This window comes from Rhipicephalus sanguineus, chromosome 3 (genome assembly GCF_013339695.2).
Source record: "Rhipicephalus sanguineus isolate Rsan-2018 chromosome 3, BIME_Rsan_1.4, whole genome shotgun sequence".
Classification (NCBI taxonomy): Eukaryota; Metazoa; Arthropoda; class Arachnida; order Ixodida; family Ixodidae; genus Rhipicephalus; species Rhipicephalus sanguineus.
The window spans coordinates 209421605-209443843 of NC_051178.1; the positions used below are offsets into that span (position 1 = coordinate 209421605).

Consider the following 22239-nt stretch of genomic DNA (forward strand, 5'->3'; position numbering starts at 1 on the left):
GAATGCAGTGACTGTGCAAGCAGGCTGAGCAAAAAAGTTGCGAGGAACCAATCAGTGCCATCTGTCATGTAAGCCATAAAATAATGAAAGCAACCACCGTAGTGTTCATGTGGGAGTATTTAGAGGGACAATAAGCCACCACCGCTCCTAGTGCCATCTGGTACACAGAGCACTAGCAACGGTCGAGTCCGTTGTTCCATGCATGAACATGGCGTGCAGCCTCATCAAATAAAGTTAGGGTCTTGACTAGGTTGGTTAGATGTTTTAATAAAACTTCATTTGGGTCTAGTTGGTAGATATCCCTGAGGTTAAAATCACAGCGCAAACACAGAAGATACCCACAAAAAAGACATGACACAAACACTGAAAACAGCACTTGTGTCGTGTCTTTCTTCGTGGGTGTCACGTGGGTTGCGCTGTGATTTTAACCTCAGGTAGATGTTTTAACGCAACAGTGTTAAAGTGCACGCTGTGAGCCAACCCTTCTGTGTCAAAATTAGACTGCTTTTTTATTCATTTATTTCAGGAAAGCTTCGTTAAATGGAATTTGGTGCCAAGTTAATTTCATTGATTCGCGATGATGACAACATTGCACCCTATGGTTACCTGCCAGTGAATAGTAGAAATTTTTTTTATTAGATCGCAGACTTCGTAAAATCGGGTTTCGTTAGGTCGAGTCCTAACTGTACAACCTTTGCATGTTTATCCACAAACACATCCACCATGATATTGACGAACCCTGCAGAAAGCAGTCATGCCAATCCTGGGAATGAAGGCAAAGAAAGCTTTGCTTTAAAGGTATGGTGTTTTGTAATATGTGTGTGTGTAATATGATAACGTTTTAGTGACACTAGCAAAGGTAAACAAAAAGCACACCTGACTTAATAAAGCAGACTATGGGGAAAGCTAGTGTGCATATGATAAGCGGCAGCAACAGCAGCAAGGGCAAGCAGTAAACTTTCAGTGTCTATGATGTTCTCAATGGCTTAATGCAAGCAATTTAGAGTCATATATTTCCACATTACTCGTAATGCAGCAGCCATGACCACAACTAAAAACATATAAACTGATAGCAATGGGACATGACACATTTCATGAACAGGAACGTTATAATCCTGAAGGGCAGAGGCAAAAATGAAGGATGAAACATTCTTCATACTTTGCATAATGTTGTGTGCACTTTTTTTTTAAATTTGTAACGTTTTATCTTGAGCCCCTATCTTTATTCAAACAGTTGACTTACCCCTGTCTTATCACAGAGACGCAAAGAATTGAACGATCCAACAGCAAACAGCTCGCCGTCAGGTGTCCAAGCAACTGATGTTATAGGGTAGTCATTGGTTTGACTTGCGTACAGGATGTGGCCAAATATGTCCCATAGCTGAAGCAAAGTGTAGCGAATGAAAAAGACACAAACACGCTTTTGTTTGAATGGGACAACAATTTTATCTTCCTGTGTGTTTCATGAGATGCTATACATGTAATTGCAGCACAAAAAGTTCCAATGATCATTGTTGAAACTATGCATATCATGACCATACCTGATATTCTTACTGTAGCAGAATATTTTAATAAATCACAATGTGCATATGAGGCTGCCAATGCATAAAGTTCTGAAATGAGGGAATGCTCAGTGCTTTAATGCTACTCACACAATAAATATAACACTGTAACCTTTCACGAAGCTGATTTACATGTTCAATGGCCTGTGGTCTTACTAAAGGTTTAAAGTGAGATTTAGCATTGACTGCTTCTTTGTTTTCACTCAAGTTTTGCAACAGGATTGCATCGCTTTGGTCACTATAGCTTAATACAACCATTGACATCACTGCCTGCATAGTTTGTCAGCACTTTTAGTTGTCTACAAGAAGTGAAACCGACCTTGTCCACCAAAGTACAGCTATGGCCAAGATGAGCACATAATGGTAAATTGTTTTTTTCTTTTCTGACCAAAGCAGGTAAGTAAGGTTGTCAAGTGCTTGATTAGATAATGTGACCAAAAAAGAAAATGACATAATTCTGGGAAATCTCAACGAAACAATGCGGCTAAGCATGAGATTGCAGCTTGGTTCTCCTCTCCAGCTATTGTGGCTGTATTCCAAACCAAGCAAAATACAAACTTCCTCTTGTATGTAGATTTGGATGTATGCTAAAGTACCCCAGGCTCTCAAAATTATTATGTAGCCTTTTACAATGGCATAACTCCAAACTGCAGTGTTGCTTCGGGATGTTAAACCTCCTGCGCCGATCAGTCAAGTAATTTAACACATAACACAAAATTTTCTGCTACAGCTGTTATAAATAAGAATTCAGGGCACTGTATGAAGCCAGAGTTCTCCAACCATGTGAGTTGGAAAACTCTCCACAGGCTCCATGGATCAAATCTGGACACACCATTGGCTGAAATCACGGAGGTCTGCTGATTTTGCCACCATCTGTAGGTGAAAGAACGAGCTCATAAATGGAATCTTTGTGCATTTTGCATTGCACAGGAGTGCAAGCGATGCTGCATTGATGAAGCGAGTGGTGTGTTTTATGTTTGCGGCTTACATTTTGCAAGAGATACTGCGGCCATAGCACTTTTTGACCTGTCTTGAAAGTACTTCACCTAATTCTTGCCGCCGTAACTCGTGCATTGACAGCGAAGACTGCAGCGATACGTTGTGTTTTCTGTCGTCGTTTCCAGGTGGCACATCAGTTTTATATCCTCCACAAGTCTGTCCATGGGTGTGTTCAGGTTTCGGAAAGATGTTTCACAATTCGTATGATCATATGATTGAAAAATTCTGGTATGAAGCATACTTCTCAACCACTTCACACAACATGAAAAATCGTCGATCAAGGAATCTCCCTGGAGCCAGCCTTTCTACAAGTCCCTTCGTTAAAGCATTGGCTGCAGCATCATTTCTTGTTTGACGATTTCTTGTGTTGTGTGAAGAGGTTGACCACTGATGAATACAAGTCCCCTCGTCAAAATGTCGACTCCAGTGACATTGCTTGCTCGACACTTTCTTATCACTTCAAGCCTCCACCTTCCATTGAACTTCAGTCTCGTTTACAATTCTTCACATGAAATGTGATTTGAATATTTTTTGCACATCCATCCATCCATCCATCCAACAATGACATACCTTGTATCTGCAATCCTCGGAGCCCGATATTATCATGTTGTTGTTTGTGTTCCACGCCACTGCCAAGATCAGACCATCGTGGGCTTTCCACTGAACTGGCTTCGAGTTAGGCTGAAGTGGTTTGATCACCAAGTGAGCACCAATGCTATATAAAACTTGGTTTGAATTAGGTCCCCAGGCAACACAATATAAGGGCTGTGCTGAAATAAACAAATGCAGTAGAGCTCGCTATGTAAGCTTCCCAGCATGCATCCTATCTAGTGCATGAGAAGTGTTCACTTATGCTAATGGGAAGCTGTGCTAATTATGCTAAGTTATGCTAAGCTATGCTATGCTAAGTTATGCTAATTTTTTGAAAGAGTTGCTAGAACGTTACTATCAGATTTTCTTGAAGTGCTTATCAGCTTTCGAAGGCTTTAGCCTTACTGCAAGAGGCCACAGATATTATTCTATCACTTCAGACATTAAAAGCAAGAGAAATAATAGTTTTCCTCAGTGGCACTGTTTCCAAAAAAGGACAAACAATTCAAACAGATTCACATCTCAGAGAGACAATCAAATTGTTTAAATGGCCAACAAGGTGTCAGGCAGTGTAAAGTGTATCACTAATTTTGTTATATTGTAGATTTATAATGCAGCTTGGCAAACGTGTTTCATAAAATCAATGATTATCATTACAATAAGCACTCTAGCTCACTGTTCGAAGCAATACAACAGTATCTTCATGGATGTCGAATTACTGTAGTTTCGCAGTTCTAATTAGTGTTGCGATATAACATATTGTCATTATTACTCAATGTACATGAATGGACATGTAAGTACCATACAGCTTGGTTTACAATTGATTTTTTCTTTAATGGAACTGCACTGACGTGCAATCAAGTACTTTTGCAGCAGCCAACGTGGTAAAGATTATGTCTATTGAAAAACCTAATAGGTCAGGCAAATCATAAATTAGACTGTGATGGTATTTGTGCTGTGCGAATGTGTTGACCTTGCTCAAAAAGTATCAGTGATAATAAGCATTAAAGGATATGCTGACAGAATCTCAACGGCACTCACAGTGTGTCGCCAATGTGGACCGCAGCATCCCATTTCTGGACCAAATTTTTAGAAGGCCATCCTCACCAGCTGCAAGCAACAAATAGAGGTTAGTTTAGGAATTGTTGGTCAGTCGCAGTGTGAATGATATCTGAATAGCGCAGCAAAACATGGACAGAAGAAGAAACGAAGAAACTAAACCCGTACAATCTTACATGAAGAATAATTAGTTGTGTGTCATGCTAGCTTACAAAGAGGGAGGTTTTGGCGTTTTCTCCTATAAATTTTTTTGGAAAAAAGCGATGTCAAGCGATGTCCACGATTTTCAAAGAGCACAAGAAAGTGTCTCTGATGGGAGTTGCAACGAAAGCAAAAGAAATTTGCAAAAAGTTTAATTTCGATAAGCTGCAGAAAAGTATATGAAAATCCTACAAGGAGGTCCTAGACGTATTTTTCAGTGCTAAGACGCACAAAGAAAATGTTTTTTTTTTGGGTTACACTTTCTGGAAGGGGTACAAGGAAGAAGCAAGTTACCCGTACTTACTTTCAAAGCTGAACGTTCTAGATATTGAAGGCCCGTTTCTCGTTAAAGGTTCTGACGAGTTTGTCGATTTTGTTCGGTGTCATGTCGACAAGGGCTTGAAGGCCTTCTCAGTAGGGATGTGCGAATAGTAATTTTGGGTTTGAAGCAAATAGTGATTTGGTTGAATAATTTCTAATCGAATAGTATATATCATATATTATAAGGAAAAATGAGCATGTTTGTCATAACCCAACTAACCTGCACAATATTTTTTAAAATTGAAACAAGGCATGTGCAAACGTCATTTTTTTCGGTTTGAAGTGAAGTGGAAGCAACTTTGAATAGTAGCAGAAATTGAATTCCAGAAGGATGCCGGTGAAAACCAGTAACATATGTTACGTTTCAAAAATTACTATAGAGCATATGAGCTTGTATAACAAGCTTTTAAACTTAAAAAATGATTAATTGACGTGAGGGCAATACTTTCATTTAACATTAAAGCATTGCAGATCTTTCCTGAATAGGTGTTTTCATGGCACAGCACTCCTACGCTGCAGTAAAACCACCTTTACAGGGGTGGGGGCTACATGCGGTCTAATATGGGCCTATTCGTTCACTGACACAATGACCTTCTTCACTCTGTCAAGGAATGTATTGACAAGTATGGTGCCATAAAGTTTTCACAGGAAGCAGGTGTGTCAGTAAAAGTATTTTTAGAATGGTTGCCTTTTTACCAGTCGTCAAATTTTGTGCCATGAAACAATAGACCCCATTTGCACTTGACAGGCGCATGCATGGTGTTGTGTCTGGCTCCCATCCTTAGAAACCTATACCTAGCACAGTTACATAGGCACTTGTATGAACAACTCACGGGACTGAAAATTTTTCAGGGAGCTTTTAGATTTGGCAATGATTTTTTAGTGTTTCTGGATTGCCCTAGTAGGAGGTTCCAGGAAAAATATGCTGAAGTCCTAATAATATTTTTCGAGTGCCTGAGACCCCTTGATGTGATTTTTGAAGTGCCTGTGGACAATAAGCTTCAGTTTCTTAATTTTCAGTTCATCTCCACTGATAGTTGGACCTGCTGGGTTTACAGCTTACGAGCTAACAAATCTCTTCCACAATTTCATTTCGCTAATTTGAAGTTGGTGAAGGGGGGCATAACAAACTTGTGTTTGAAGAAAGCCTTAAAAAAATCATTCCCACCCGTAATAAAGTCCAGTTTCCAGCAACAATCCAAGCGTCCAAAGGACGCTGATTATCCTAACCATGCCTTGGGGTCAGTGGCTGAAAAGCTGCTCAGACAGGAGTGGTCAAAACAATGCCGCCTCGAGAATGCGAGAGCTTAGTGGCCATGACCAGGTGAAAACTGCCTGTGAATCCATATGTACACCAGGTATCGCATAGCCTGAAGGAGATAGAAAGTTGAAGTAAGGAACAGGTGGTCTTTTCAGCCCCAAATAGGCTAAGCACCCTGCGTAAGATGACCAACCCAATGAGGACAAAAAAAGTCTGTCTGTGAAACTAGCCACAAAGATCAGTTTGTTAGATGTGTCGTAAGGGTGGTCTATCGTATTCTGCTGTCACGCAGTCAGTACTACATAGGCTAAACCAGAAGATGCATCAATGACTGCCTAAGAGAGCCTGGGAGCAAGACAAGAAGTGTATCAAGCAATGGTTTTTTTTGCATCTCATTGCAAATTATGCACTTGTTGTCCTCTTTTTGAAGATACGATTATTTTAGCCAGGGATAAGCACGAGAGCGTAAGAATAATAATAGAAACTGAGCAAATCCTTTTGGTCACTGACCAAAAGGTCTGAGAGAGTTGGATTATTTGAGCATGCCATTAAAACTTGTTCACATTTGCAATGTAATCATTCCATTTCTTGATGTTCCGGTATCAAATCATTGCCATGCAGTCATATGCATATGTTCAAAGTGATATCGCTATGTACATGTTGTTTTTTAGGTGTATGAGTATGACCAATCCTGGAAATAAAATTTTCATTGTTGAAATTTAGCACTTGTCTCGTCTTCGTTCCTTCTGTCCATGTTATGATGCGCTACGTAGATAGCATTCACTCTTCACTTCAGAGATGGTATAATGTGAATAGGAAAACTGACACAAGAATACGAAATGAAGACATAGGGCTTTGCAATCCACACCTATTTAAATGTGACTGCAGTAACAGGAAATAAAACCTATAACCTAATGCTCAGAACCAGATTGTCACAGCCAATGAGCCACTGGGGTGACTGCCTTTTTGTTTTAGCATTTACACTTACATTTGTTACAACATTACTGTGACAATATGAGAGCACGGTATTGGATATTAATATGTGCTGGAAGAGTAGCCAAACTTCCTTCTATGCTTTTGGCATAGCGGCGTAGAGGTGTGAGCCGCCAACGTAAATTTTCCATTGTCCTACATGTGTACCATCTGCGCATACCTTTGTTTAATATATACAGTCACCACTGTCAGGAGTCTGAGGCAAGCTACCGTGTGTAAGCTGCTAAAAATAGAGTAGTTAAAATACTACCTGTCACGAGAGCTGTAGCATCTGGACTCCACTGACCCGCAAGCACTGCACCCCTATGCGCATCAGTTGCCTTTTCAATTCTGCCAGCTTTCGAGAGAAGGTAGAGTTTGCCTGTAAAGAAAGTTGGTTTGTGTGTCAAGTTCCTCAAAATAGCCAAGTGTCTGGTGTTAAAATTTCGGTGCTATGATTGAAAAAAAAAATATCCCTTTGAGATCTAATATGCTCACCACGTCTTCATAATGTCATGAAAATTGACATCGTCATGATAATGTCAGTGACTCCAAGTCTGGCATCTTGTGGCCAGCTTTAGTATGAAGTAAATATTTAAACAACTTATAAGCAGTTTCAAGCCTTCATAACCTCCAAGTATAATCATTTCAGACACAATATGCGTGTGGCGGAGTTAATTCAACTTAAAAAATGTGCATCAGCCTGTTCTTCTTTAAGTTCTTCAAATGAAAATGCAGGCCACTGCAGTGTTAGTAATCTCGCAATGAATATCTGGTTGTGTGTTGCTCACACAAAATAACCAGCCTTAAGAATGTGTTTTGGAATGCAGTACGCACATTGTGTGACATGGAATATTTTAAAAAAATGACAGTATACCACAGACACGCATAGGTGAAGTGAGTGAGTGCGGAAATTTCTACGAAACCGCAAATATAGGCAAGTCGAACGGCCGGGCCTGAGCAGGTGAACACATTCAACTACGCGTGCATCAGCGTGCGACCCTCACCGTCGCTTGCTGTGACAAGAATGACATCAGCATTCCCAGTGTTCTTCCGTGACGTCAGCCCGGTACCCGCTATTCGAGGAAGTGCGTGTATAGACGTTGGGTACAGTTCCTCAGGGAGATCGGCGAGCTTCGCGTTGTCTTTAGAGACCAGGTTCCACGACAGGATCTGGTGATCATCGCTGCAAGACAGCACCTCATCGGTCGAACTCCAGGTGACCCCGGTGGCAATTTCAGCATGTGCATTGAGAATGTTAAGGCACGTTCGATCACACAACTATGAAAGATTACATGATGCACAAAACTTCAATGAACAGTAATATGGTCACTTATTCACAAAATGTGCTGAATAGCAGACAAGTAGATAAATGAACTGCCGTGCACAACGAAAGAACTCCGGCGTTATAATTTCAGCTGACGACGCTCGAACAGGCTGCTTCCTCCGCATGCACGAGTCGGTAAGTAAAAGGATATGCCTCCGTTCTTTTGGCAAATATGTTTTCAGCCGCATGCTGGTTGCCCTATGTGCTCTGTATTCTTAGCCTCTTGCACTGCCTCGGTACTCGACTAGATGTAGTAGCAACTTATTTGTTCCCAGCGAAATTTGTTTACAGAGTGCTCGAATAACGCGGACCTCTGGTCGCCTAGCAACGGGTCATGCCATGGTTGCCATTGCCACTATGCAAAACTCAATTATTTCACTATGGTGGCTAGTTTCGTTTTCTCAAACTTTGAATAACGCAGAACAAGATTACAAACTGGTAAAGGTACACGAAAATAACAAATTCAACAAAATTTAAGATATTCTGAATGTTTTATGAGATGAATACCGGTTTTTCTTGAAAAGCACGAACCTTCCCGCCTTACCTGGCCGTACCACCGGTACCACTGCACGCTGTGTTGTGCTCACAACGTGGGTGGTAAATTTTGTGCGCGAAACAAGGATGACCCGAACGTGGTCCGATCAATCTGTGGCTGTTGTTTTTGCAGCTTTATTCGCCTCCTATCGACTTTCTTACGGGAAGGGCACATTCAGGAGCGCCCATGTGCCCGCATATGCTGCACTGACACGCCTGCGCACCTCTGACCTACTCACGTAAGTTGGCAAGGTTTGCCTCTTATCTCCGCGAAGGTGGTATGGGACGCTGGAGGAGGCGTGGATGCTGATGACTGCCGTCTCGATCGTAACTGGTGAAGTGAATGCAAACTGTAGCAAATCGCAGCCCATTTATTGAACGCAACATGAGCAGTATTGCAGCGGCCGAAGTTACAGTATTGGATATCGGCAGTTTTGCATCGGGCAGCTTGATCGGCACACAAGTTATTGTCCTTGAAGGCAAAATGAAAAGAACTAAAGGAACGAAAAAAACAAAAAAAAGGGGGGGGGGTGCCATATTACAAATAAACCCATTATTCCGCATTGCATTCGCGCGAATAAACATTTTTGCGTAAATGCCATCCCAGATTTTTTTTTTTTTTTGCATTCGTGTATGCATGTATATCAGTTGTATACATACGCTCAGACATATGGACTGTAGACCTCCCTACCCTCCTACACACACACGATAAAATCCTGGCAACAACCCTTCCCCGATGCTTTTTTTTTTTTTTTTCTGACGCTGTCTGCATTTATTACACGTTGCTTATCCACACTCGTTCCAGCGCTGAAGACATTTTCACCTGTTTCGGTCCACAAATATTGCACCACACAAGCGTTCTTGCAAAAACGTATTTATTTTACGAAAATAATACCCGGTATGCGAGGTACATACATTTTTGGTGGTTTCCGCCGCAAAACAATCGACAGTAATCGGTAGCAATAGCCACATGAGCACTGCATTGGCAGTTGCACAATATCACCGGCTTTCTGAAGAAGTGCAATTTTCTTCCGAAGGTGTAAGACACTGCACCTCACATCACAACAGAATGCACATCTCATGGAATGCATGCTGTTAAATGGCGCGAGCACGCGGGTGAAAGCAAACGAAGCACATGAGTAAGCTAGGTGCAGCCCTAAGAGCACACCAGTACACTAAATAGTTTGTCTTCCATGAAACTGAACTATAAACACTCAGTCAATACTGCGTCTCAATAAGAGACTACTGCAGACAATAACGTACTTCTGATCAACGGATAGTGGGCCGATGACAACCACGGGTGTTAGGACCGTGCCTCGGCATACTTCTTTCTGCCTTGGCTGCTTATGATGCACACATGCTGGAACAAAACAAAGAAGAAAGGGTGTAAGAACAACGCTCACGTAGTAGCTGACAGATTTTACGATGCCTTTTACTTTGATGCCATTTAGTGTTTGCTACAGTCAAAGCTCCTGTAGGTAGCCACTTTTTATAAATTCAGGGTGAAATATGCACAGTGTGTAAAAAGAAACACGCTTTATGTCAGCACATTTTCTCGGTGTACATTGTTTGAATAAATCTTTTGCATCTTATGGCACACTGCAAAACATTTGCTAATGTAGAGGCGTGCAATTTGTGCATATAAATGGATGCAGCTGAGCTAGTTCTCAGAAGTGTTTAGCTTCCTTCGATGCAAAGCATTGGTTGCCAAGTCTCATGCTGACTTGTACAAAAACCCAGAACTGGCCACGTTGCAAATTTGCGACGACCAGCTAGATGTTAACAGAGCAATGTCTGACAGGCATAATGTCGAACTTTTATTGCTAGGTAATTACTAGCAATAAATGCTAGCAATTGCTAGGCAAGCTATTGTTCGAGGAAAACTTGCAATTTTTGTATTCAAAGAGACTTGGAATGGAGAAACCTAATATGTCCCATGCATTTTTCACCATGTTAAAGAACCATTTTCTCAGTAACTAAAAGGGATATCCACATAATACATAAATAATTTTCTTCCAAATTTTGTGCCCTTTTAACTGAATTAGATTAATATTAATATTTTGGTGAATTTTTTACCACTAGGACCCAAACGTTAAGTTAATTTGCATCTTTCAAAATTTGTAACGCAAGGACTGTGAAGTGCATAATTTCAATTCTGGTAGAGTAGTTGTATGCACTTATGCAGTATACAAGGAAAAATAATCGACTGGTTATCTTGGAATACATAGGAAATAATGGCACCTAGGTACTAAAAACATGGTTTTGAGTTCATAGAGTCTAAAGTAAGAAAATAGCTGAAAAGCAAATATCTTTTTCCACAAACACCGTTCAACTATTTATTTAGTAGCTACGAGCTTGGTAATCATTGCCATAGTCATTTTTTCACTTTCGAGCCTGTTGCCTTGCTTCTTTTGTGAGCTGTTGAGCAGCTCTATCTGCAATGTACTGCCGATTGTGGTGAACTTCTTTCAGAAAATTAACTGTGTTTTGGCCAAGCTTCAATCCTAATGATTTCAAAATTTTGCCACGCGCGATACTGCCATCATTTAATGAAAGAAAAGCACCCAATGTCGCGATCCGTAAGATTCTGAAGCCTAAACAAAGACAGCAAAAACTCTGTCACGCAATTTCAATTAGCTAAACACTCCCACCGCACAGTTGGCACGCGCAATTCTGTCCAATAGCATCACAAATATTCATGTCCATTAGAGCATACCAGTTGCCAACCTGCATGCTATTCTTCTCGAAGGACGCTGAAAAGGCTAAGAGGTTCAACAATGAAGAGCTTGCTGGTTCAGCGTTCGGCACCTCAATACGTCGCCGGCATTTATTTGGATTTACAAGAGAACTGTATTGGTTGCTGTGAAATTTGCGCTTGCTGAAGACTTTCTTTACCCTCAGCATCTAAACTTATCAAGAAACACAAGGTGTAATGAAGCTAGGAGCTAAAAGTGTTTGAATAGACGTGCTGCAAAGAACAAATATGAATAAAAAGGCACACAGCATCTTTGGATTGCCTTAGGTGAAAAACCAGGTCTGCAAAAGTTACCGGACAATTTCTTATATATCTCAGAAAAATGGACCGTGAGCACGAAGTGCATATGAGGTGCTTGTCCTGGGGTGCGTGTTCACTCACTACTTGCTTTCGAAAAAACTGCCACAAAAAAGACTAAGAAAAGCACTAGTATGGACAATATGCACAAAGGGATACACTTCCCAAATTGCAAAGGAAAAAAAAGTGATTGTTTTTAAATTTTGCCTTTAAGCAACTAAGTTTGTTTCATGTGAAAAAAGAAACTTAATTTAATAGCAGTTTGAGATGACTTATGTCAGAGGCCCCAAGATTTTTACAAGTACTGAAGTTGGTAAATATATAAATAGCTCAAGCTACAAGCCTGGGACTGTGGAGGAAGGATTTAAATGGCATTTGTTGGAGCTAAGTGTTCCTATTTCCAAATTATTGTTACATATTAGAGTGATGAATAATGATGGATAATGCCTGCTTTAGAGGTGATAACAGTAGCAGTTTAAAAATAAAGTATTTTGTTTAATTGCCGAGTTGACATTGTCATAAAATATATAGCCATAGGCTTCATACAAGTATCACTAACATTTCTTTCTTTAAGAAATGAAAAAGTTGGCACTTACACTTAGATCACGAAAATGGTCATTGTAATCCAGTGCATAGCCAACAACGAACTTGTCAGGTAATTCGAAGCCACAGTCTGCAGCGGGAAAATTGCACATTATAAGCAAATGTCGAGCACTGCAAGAAGGTTGCAAATCTTCCAAACCTTTCGGCACAGCAAGTAGCTAGTAGAACTATGTAGCACGGTAAATTTAAATTTATACTAATTTGAGCACAAAGAGCTGACGACAACTGTGACAAAGATTGCTCTTCTCCATCTCATTATACTTGTTCATGTTGCATCATGTGACACGTTTTTTCACAATGCGTACCAGGCATCTGCATGCCCAGGCACACAATCAAGCTGTCCACCTATTATATTGCATGGCAGTGATAAATAACAGAGTGTACGCTTGCCAAAGGCACTGCCCCGAGCAGTGAAACCAAAACGAACACCTTGCTTTCCTAATGATGTTGCTTGGTGGCACTGCTATTCTGTACACAAAGGTGCGTATTTGAATGGTATGTTTATTCACAAGCACTTAGCTGCAAAAAATAAACATGCGAGGTGTACTTTGCTGGAGACACCTCTTAGGATGCTCAACTCGAGAACTGATGCCTTTACAACAATTAAGAAATAGGTAATTACTATGCAATGTATGCTTATTTAATGATACTGCGATTGGCCCTCTCTGGTGATTTTACCAACATGGTTATCAAGGAATGCAATCAAAGAAAATTTGCCTCAACAATCAAACAATACAGTTTCTACACAAGCGTGATAAAATAAAGTGTAAACTAAGCCATACGGAAACAATGTTAACATTGGCACTAGCAGCGAACCATTAGGTAATTTCAGTAAGTTTGTGAAAAGAAGGATAAAATGGTGTTATTAATAGATCATAGCTTTGTTTTAATTATTAATACTAACCTAATGGACTAAATAATTCATTGTTGGATATTACGATTACTGGAAATTTCAAATGCACTCTGAACGTGTGCTTGGTCATATTTGCAAAAAATTATTTTTGCTCTTAAAACCTTGTAAATGATAGCTGGGGCACCCTGCTATCACAGTTTTTTTATCTATTTTCACACATTTATTATGGTGCAAAAGAGCAGAAAAACTGCTTTAATAGTTATAAATGCAAGAAGAATGAAACAGTGTTACGTTGCTAAAAATAGTTTGAGTATGTCAAGTGTAACTTACAATCTGGCTTGTAGCCAGAACTCCTTGGGCTCCTCTTGACAAACAAGCTGTAGAAAATGGAGAAGACATGTTCACCAGAATTATGCACAACAAATGTTTGAAGCTTGATGTTTCTTTATTACTGACAAGGTTGTACGAGTACCGTAATATCCCAAGCAAGCCCCCCCCCCCACTACGGTGAAAGATAATGCGACAAAATTGGTAGGGGGTACACGTGCTAAGTTATGATCGCAAATATACTTCCAAGACACTCACCTGGAGACCTTGACTTCTTTAGGTTCAAAAGCCTTAAGGTAATCCACAAGAGCAGCCATTGTTTTCCCAGTTTCGATGATGTCTTCAACAATCAGGATATTCTGTGCATGGTTGAATATGTATGTACAATAACAGGCAATTGCTAGAGGAACAAGCATACCTTTTATTTTTTAGATGCTAACAGCATACCAAATTGACCACACTAGCACACGTGCACCTTTCATTATAAGTTACTGTCCGACATATACATATCGGCAGTGACACGATGAAGCAGCCAAGCCATGCCATATGTAGCCAAGCCATGTGCACATAGTGTGTTTAACGCTTTAGACACACGTGCTTGAGATTTTATTATAGTAGTGTGCTGCCTGTTTCAAGAAATGTCTGAAACTCCAAAGATAAGCGAACTGCAATATTTGCTTGCTACATTCAGCATTAGCTTTTTTTTTCATGACTGCAGATGCCTTAGGATGATGCGAGACATTAATTATGGCAGCAATTATAGAAATTAAATTGACTTTTTAGTTAGAGGAGACAGTCAGTCCCTGCAAAGAGCATATTGCCATTTTGAGGGTTCCAAAAAGCGGGCACTGGCAACTTTTGTGGAATGATGAATTCCAACCAATTTCACCAGCAAAACCGAAACCAAAGAGCGCAACTGCCGTACTTCATCAAATGCCCAGAATAACATTGCTTTTACAATGATTGCAGTGGAGTTATCCTTATGCATTTGTTAATATACGTGTGCAATGCGTGCTATCATGGCAAGCGCAGCCCGCACACCCACGACATGAAGTAGATCGATGGTTGATGCTATAACAATGCTCTGGAAGTCTGAGAAGATTATGCAAGTTGTGCTCTTCAGCGCTTTGGTTTGGCCAGTGAAACTGCTTGGATTTCATCACTGAACAAGTTATTGGCGGCCACATTTTAGAAATCTCGAAACAGCAACGGGTTCTTCACAGAAAGGACTCCAATCCTCTAGTGTGACCCAACCGCCTGTCTCCTCTAATTAAAAACTCAATTTAATTTCTATAATTACTGTCATAATTGACGTCATCTTAAGGTGTCTGCTGCCACAAAAAAAAGATTGTGAAAGCGATGAGCAAATGTTGCAGTTTTCTTATTTTGAGTATTTTCGAACATATTTCTTGAAACTTCCTGTATATACACAACACGCTATAGTTCCATTGTAGTGCGGTCAAGCAAAACAGGCAATCGTGTGATAAAAGCAACCAAGTGTCCCGATGGTATATGTAATCGGTGTTCATGACATTGCTCCTGTCTTGCCCATATAATATTTCTAACAGCAGCTGCACAAAACAATGTACTATAACGGCTTTGTTGATGTTTGTAGTATGACTTAATTATGCAACATGTTCTGCAACTCCTATCGTTCCATTTCTTTCTTTGTCATTCTGCACCGAGTGACCAACCTTGACGACACACGTTCACGAAAGAGTGATGTTTACCGCTTTCTAATATGGAATCATTTTATGAGGCTGTGTATGCAGTGTCTATGCAACATGTCTGTAATTAAATTCATCTTGTAGGTAAATAAAGTTAATAAAGGTAATAGCAGCTCTCCCCAACAAGCAACAAAATTGCATGCAATCTTTAGTCAAGCAAGTGTCACAGATGATAGTTTTACATTTATATGCCTTGAGGCATGATGCACAGCTACACTGTCATGGCGTTATTACACATTGAAGGAATGCACAGATTTAAAATAAAATTTCTGGTAATCATGAAAAATCAATTACCTGTCCCTTGAGTGCTTCCATGCTGTCCAGTCCCATGACAGTTACTTCACCAGTTGACTTGTCATTCTAAATGTTCAAAAGAAAGGAAAAAGACATGGCCAGCTTTATAACATTGTCAAATGATGTAGACACACGACACATGTACAGTTCACTAAAATAAAAGTGAAAAAAGAACAATGCACACTTAAGGTCTTGATTCTTTTTAACTTGCTATGCTGCTAACTCATGCATTTCTTTAGATGCCCATCGACGCATGTTTTTGCTGTTTGGCTCAGCACCACAATGAACTGACTCATCACTTGTATTGGTCCTTGGAGTCTTTACTGCCAAGAAAAAAAAAAAAGAACTCTAAATTTACAATGTTTTTCAAATGCAAGCTCACCATTATTATAACAGAACTACCATAAATTCCATAGTAGCAGTAGACAGATGTCTCTCAACCTGGTGCTTGCATAGCTTTCCTCTCATATTGAAAGAGGACTGTGAGATCTCTCGCCTCTCTACAGCCCCTTCCCTGAGTAAAGGATAGTCCAGGCGTCCATGGGAATGCAAAAATGACACGATTCTAGAGAAGTCATTACTTTCTTTTTTGAATGCATAAAGCATTTCTTTAGCTATCTTTCAGACATTTGGACCAAGCAACCGACTGATGGGCTACCTAAATGTCAGTGACGTCACACCACACACAAGTGACACAGCACAAATGTACAGCATGTAGACATAAATAAAAATGTTCCCGTGGTGGAATTTAAACTCTGGGTCCCTAGCACTCAAGCTTGATATTGAAACAACTATGCTCATCAGCAAGTGGAACAGAACACCTTAAAGAATGGTGAATCCCAAAACGTGGAGGAAGGCTTGTGAAAAGCACAACGGGCATCTACCCATGTGAACTGAAGTAACGTAGAGTACTGGCTGAATTGGTATAGATTCATGTCGAATCGAAGCATGAGGAAAAACAGGACACAGTGAAGAACACACGGGACAGGCGCTACGGGACAGCGCCTGTCTCGTGTGTTCTTTACTGTGTCCTGTTTTTCCTCTCGCTTCGCTTCGACATGAATCTACCCATGTGTAGCACAAAGCTACAAGGAAATCAATACAGATTTTTCGGATAGTAAAGCTTCCTAGTTGACGAAAAATTCACCCTGGTCTGGGGATCTAAACTAGGACCAACGCCTATCTGGGGCTGTTGCTCTACCAACCAGGGGCGGTGCCAGTGGGGGGTTTGGGGGGGCTGGAGCCCCCCCCCCCCCCAAGAGCAAGCATAGTCAAAATGCAATGCATATGTTCCCAGCCTCCCTGCCCCCCTGAAGGAACCCACTTGTCGTGGGTGCCCCCCCAGTAAAAAAATCCTGTCACCGCCCCTGCTACCAATTGGGCTAACAAGGAGGCTAGCAGATGGCATAGTGACCTTGTGGGATTCCACAGGACTGATTTGCCATATTCAGTGTCCATATGCTTTGAGAGGATTAATTCACCCTTATGCTGCCATTCGCTAGCCTCCTGGTTAGCTCAATTGGTAGAGCGACCGCCCCAGATAAGTGTTGGTCCCAAGTTCGATCCCCAGACCAGGACTAGTGTTTCGTCAACTGGGAAGCTTTCCTTTCTAAAAAAATCCGTAGCGATTTTCTTGTAGCTTTGTGCAACAATTGGGTGGATGCTAGTTTTCTCTTTTCAGAACCTTCAGAAATGTCCTGCAAGCAATTATGTGCCTACAGATGTCTGGCACATTTTTCATTGATGGTTTGAGAACTTCCTTCGTGTAAGCCAGTGTGTCGCAGATGCTGGGCATGTTTTCACAGCACTGATGAAGTGTCGTCAAGTTGAGGTTCAATTGAATGTGGGAGTAGATAAGTACTTAAATGACTACTGTATGCATTGAATGTGACAATCACTGTGAGATGCCACGAGGGCTTTTTGCTATGACTTCACGGCTATCCACGCTGACAGTGCAGAGAGCCATGAAGATGCTGTTGGATTGTTTTCGCTGCAATTTTTTTTTCTGGTCGTGATGTACGGGGAGCATGGAACTTACCACATAACTTCTGACTCTGATGAAGTCTGTGGAGAACGGTGTCGAGTACTGGTTGAAGTGGTAGTAGTGGCGCACTCTGTCGAGCATGTCGGCAAAGAAGCGATAGCCTCCTTTGAGGACACACAGTGCCCGGAATGGTTTGTCGTGGTAGTGCAAAACAATGTCTTGGGCCATTCGTTCTATCCTGCATAGACCACATATTGTACGTATGAGGAAAATCTTAATCAGATAGGACTTTTTCTTCTTTTTATGTTTTGCTGCTGATAAACTGTTTTTAGAAGTGGTGCAAGAATATCAAGCTTTGACAAACACAAACAATTGACATCTCATACCTCGCAAGTGTCACAGTTTATATATTTAGACGTAAAGTCACGGCTGTACAAACAGCTTCATTCCTTTGACAAGCACCAATATTTGCTGAAAATACTATAACTGTTATTGGAGGGAAACAGCGCGAAAGACGAAGGACCAGGCAGAGAAGGACACAGACAACAGCGCTGACTTACAACAAAGTTTTATTCGTCAAACCACGCAATATATACCTGCGCAGTGAAAACGAAAAAGAAGAAACAAAACATGACAAATCGAAGATACAAAAACTAACAGAAATATCACCAAAAGCAAGCTCATTGCGCATGCAGTCACTCTGACAGATAAACAACCTCCTTTTCTGACAAGGCAACTGAAGGTCTGCTCACGCATGCGTCACCCAGCTTAGCTATTTCCAAGGCCTCCAGTATTTCACGTGTAAGCTGGTCCCTATGACTCTTCACAACCGCACATAGATGAAACTCAGGAACGCACCCACAATCGCGGCAATGAATGCCCAGGTGGCCAGACACTGTCGAGGAAACGCTGTAAGCGTGTTCTTTGAGACGCTCATTAAGACACCGGCCAGTTTGGCCTATGTACCGATTACCACAGGACAATGGCAGGGAATACACCACGCCTTGAACGCAGGGAACAAACTTGTTCCGATGCTTAGTCGTGCATGTGCGGGTTTCTCTAGCTCCAGGGTTGACAGCCCTGCACAGGCTAGCCAGCTTCTCAGGGGCAGAAAAAACAACATCTACCTCACACCTACCGGCTATCCTCTTCAGGTTATGGGCCACGCCGTGGATGTATGGAATGACTATATACTTCCTTTTTTCTGGCCTATTTTCACGTGTCTTAGCAAGCATCTCTGGGCTCATTTTTTGTTCCTTGAGCAGACACTCAGCTACTGCGGTCATAACGTGATACGGGAATCCAGCATTGGTGAGGCGTTCAACCTGTGAGTTAAAACTGGCCTGGATCTTGTGGTAGCATGACTTCCGCAAAGCGTGCGCGAAGCAGGCCTTCACTATTGCCCTTTTCACAACTTTAGAGTGGGCCGACTCAAACGGCAGCAAAGGCTTACTACCCCGTGGAGCATACGCCCAACAAACATGGTCACGATCAATGGTAATGCTCAAATCTAGGAATCGAATCGTTCCACCGTCTGGAACTTCATGAGTTAAAACAAGAGGAGACATGCACTCACGAAAAACATCTAAAATATTATTCATTGACGTACCCACGGCAGAGCTATCAGCTTCAAACAAAACAAGAAAATCGTCAACGTAACGAAAAACTTTTGCAACCTTTAACTCTGTTATGCGTTCTTGGACCGTGCGGTCAAGGCTGGCCAAAAATAAATCACTCAAAATGGGTGCCAAACAGGAGCCAATGCAAACACCATTTCGTTGCAAATATATGTGGTTGTCCCAAGTTGCAAAAGTCGATCTAAGGTAGAAATCAAGCAGTTCCATAAAGCCATCCACAGAAATGCTCGTCATGTTCTGATAGGCGATGACACCAAAACTTTCAATGCAATCGCGGATGCAAACAAGAAGCTTATTATGCGGCAACGAGTAATACAGATCCTTAATATCTACCGAGCATGCTTGGTAGCCAGCGAAGTGATTATCTTCAAAAATGCAATTACGTCATGTGAACTCTTGGCAAGGAAAGGATCATCTATTGCTAACACTTTTAATTTGCTCTGAAGGAATTGTGCTACCGATTTTTGCCACGTGTCGGCCTCAGATACTATTACTCGGAAAGGACATCCGACCTTGTGCGTCTTGGCATTGAAAATAATACTAAACTGAGCTTTTTTCCCAGCATCAATCGTTTTCGCCAAACTATCTAGGTTTAGCTTTTTGCAAAGATTTTTTGCGTCTGTCTTAACCTTAGAAAGAGAAACATTATCTTTCAACTTGAACACTGACGAAACTGCCTCACTCGCTTTGATTTTGTATAGGTCATTCGGAAGAACAAGAAAACCACCTTCCTTATCTGATGCTAGTAGAGAAAATGAATTATCCTTAAGGAATGACGTGACTTGCTTAACAGGAACCTTGTCAACGGCTGCCTTGTAGTTGCTCAGAACGTCCAAACCCTCCGAAACACACCTCTCAGAGTAGTCATCCGGTGCCTTCCTTGAAATAGTCCTGACGAGGCCTAGAAGTTCCGCCCTTGTCTTTTTAGGCTCAACGGCATACTTGGGTCCCCTGTCGAGCACACGACGAATGTTGTCTGGAAGGCACACCTGACCCAAAGTATGAACGGAGTTCTTGCCTGGTGAAGACTTCTTTTGCAACGAAGCTCGAAGTTCTGTCAGCATTAATCTCCAGCGAAATTCAGCGGTCGCATCAGCAAGGTCACGGTGTTCTCGCCACTTCCTGCTTCCGTTCGGGCTCACAGTACCATGCAGCGAAAGAAACAGGCACTCCTTGTAAAAGCGAGCCTGTCGGTGCCACTCAGAACTTAGGACCTTGAGGATTCTGACGCCGTGTCCTTGTGAAGGCTGGAACCCACCGAAGAGGGTGAGAATGTCAGGGGGCAATTGCTTGTGCCGGACGTGAAAGGAGAATCTTCGTGCATTGCACACAGCAATGGCGTACATGGCGACGATGAGACATGGTTGAACGGTCAAACAATTAAAAGGGCCCAATGTACAGTTATAGTAGGTACAGTTATAGTAGCTAAAGCAACCACTTTAGCTACTATAACTGTACAACTATAACACTACCATTTCAGGCAATAGCACGGCAATAGTTTCTTTTCTTGTGCGGTACACCTGGGATCAAGTTTCTTAGAAATTGCTTTGGTCTATAATGGCTAATGTAGAATAATTGGCTATGCCAGCTGTATCAAGTGTTACTAACCACTAGTCGTTTGAAAAATCGGCTGGCCAAGACATTATATGGCAGAACTTGGAAATGCACTGTGGCAAGATTGGCAAAGTTTACACAAGAAACTTTTGTATGCACTTGTAACTATAGGAATCGCGAAAATGGTGCTGAGCATAATTAATATACACAAGAAGCAGTGCTAAGGGCACGACTGTACTTTTATGGCTCAACACCGTTGCTTTCCGCAAGAGTGGAATGCAAGACTGAAGGTACAAATTCACCTGTCTTGAACAAGTCCACACGGGAGGAAGACACACTCGACATCATCTTGGTAATGCTTCGGAATACAAAAAAGTTCGGTGCTGTAGCCGGGAAAGTTGTCTGGTATCTGTAAACGTAACAAAACCAATGCGCATAATGTGCTCAACACTTGTTTTTATACTATTTGGCGGCGATGCTATTTTTTTTCCAACTCTCGAGCTTTTATTAAAAACATTTGTGGTTGGCTGTACCGCATTTTATGCCGCATCATGCGTGTGCTTAATCGGCATCGGGAACATTTAAAAATAAAGGCGAGGTCAGCGGGCTTTGTCACGCTAATCAAAAATTACAAAAACTAACAAACAAAACAGATTAGCGATGACGACCGACAGTGCAGTAACCCTCTCGCGCAACCTTGAGTCCGTCATCTCCACTCTGCAGCTTTGTTTAACCTCCGTGTCGTCGTGACAGGGGCTTTTTTCTAAGCACGGCGCATTTCAGCCACGACTGATTTGTTACAGGAGAGCCGAGATTTGAAGCGTGGCGAGCGGACAGGCCGGTGCGCGTCAGCCATGCGTCAGCGAACACACTGCGTGCCGCCGTCGAAACCACGTGCGCGGTGTCTCTTCCGACGCCGGTACACTCGTAACCGAACACCGCGCTACAGGGCGAAACATATGCCGCCGGGTCGGCCGCTTTTGCCGTCATTGTGACGCGGCATCCTTTTTACTGAGGCCACTGTACTAAACTCAGCGAACAAGGCCCATCCGCTTGTTCTCGAGTAGAGACGTCCCATTCATTGACCGACGGCATGGCATCCCGCTGAGCGGAGGACGTCGCGAATTCACTACCAGCCATTTAGTGCGGCGACAGAGTATGAGCGGAGAAATTGCAGAAGCGAACACTTACGACCACGCAGTTCTTGCCGTCCATAGCTGCTTCGTGGACAAATTCTTTCCGCTATTTTGTTACAGCTGGAAACGACTGCGCGCCCGTCGATCAGCTGCTGTGGCCGGCCGTGCGAACACAGAAGCAACAGAAGTGCAAACGTGTTTTCGTAAAACGCGTGCGTTGTCCGCTGCATTTTATGTGGCGCGTC

The 22239-nt window shown here is 41.9% G+C and overlaps 3 protein-coding genes across 3 annotated transcripts in view; 1 reads left to right on the forward strand and 2 right to left on the reverse strand.

Moving 5' to 3' along the window:
- Nucleotides 1-8539, reverse strand: part of LOC119386283 (intraflagellar transport protein 80 homolog) — a 37352-nt gene extending 28813 nt beyond the window's left edge. The window contains 5 exon segments of the mRNA XM_037653610.2: nt 1244-1381; nt 3132-3331; nt 4194-4262; nt 7238-7348; nt 7974-8539. Of these exon segments, the coding sequence (XP_037509538.2) occupies nt 1244-1381; nt 3132-3331; nt 4194-4221 (366 nt within the window). The 5' untranslated portion in view covers nt 4222-4262; nt 7238-7348; nt 7974-8539.
- A 345-nt stretch (nt 8540-8884) lies between these two features.
- The window catches only part of LOC119388195 (putative sodium-dependent multivitamin transporter), a 59280-nt gene continuing 45925 nt past the window's right edge, over nt 8885-22239 (forward strand). The window contains exon 1 of the mRNA XM_049413859.1: nt 8885-9066. The gene's annotated coding sequence lies outside the window, so the exon portion shown is untranslated. The remainder of the gene's footprint in view (nt 9067-22239) is intronic.
- LOC119388197 (hypoxanthine-guanine phosphoribosyltransferase) lies at nt 9685-22196 on the reverse strand. Its single transcript, XM_037655855.1, has 8 exons — nt 22050-22196; nt 21161-21267; nt 17722-17905; nt 15684-15749; nt 13921-14021; nt 13666-13712; nt 12476-12552; nt 9685-10187 (listed from the first exon to the last, which is right to left on the reverse strand). Exons 1-8 carry the CDS (start codon nt 22071-22073, stop codon nt 10131-10133), a joined length of 663 nt encoding a protein of 220 aa, XP_037511783.1. The 5' UTR covers nt 22074-22196; the 3' UTR covers nt 9685-10130.

What these genes read in the sequence shown, in the direction of transcription:
- LOC119388197 (XM_037655855.1), bottom strand. Translation starts at nt 22,073, where the DNA reads ATGGACGGCAAGAACTGCGTGGTC. An exon ending in ACGGCAAGAACTGCGTGGTC is followed by an intron (nt 21,268 to 22,049) that starts GTAAGTGTTCGC and finishes TTACGTTTACAG; the next exon opens with ATACCAGACAACTTTCCCGG. An exon ending in TGTGGACTTGTTCAAGACAG is followed by an intron (nt 17,906 to 21,160) that starts GTGAATTTGTAC and finishes TGGTCTATGCAG; the next exon opens with GATAGAACGAATGGCCCAAG.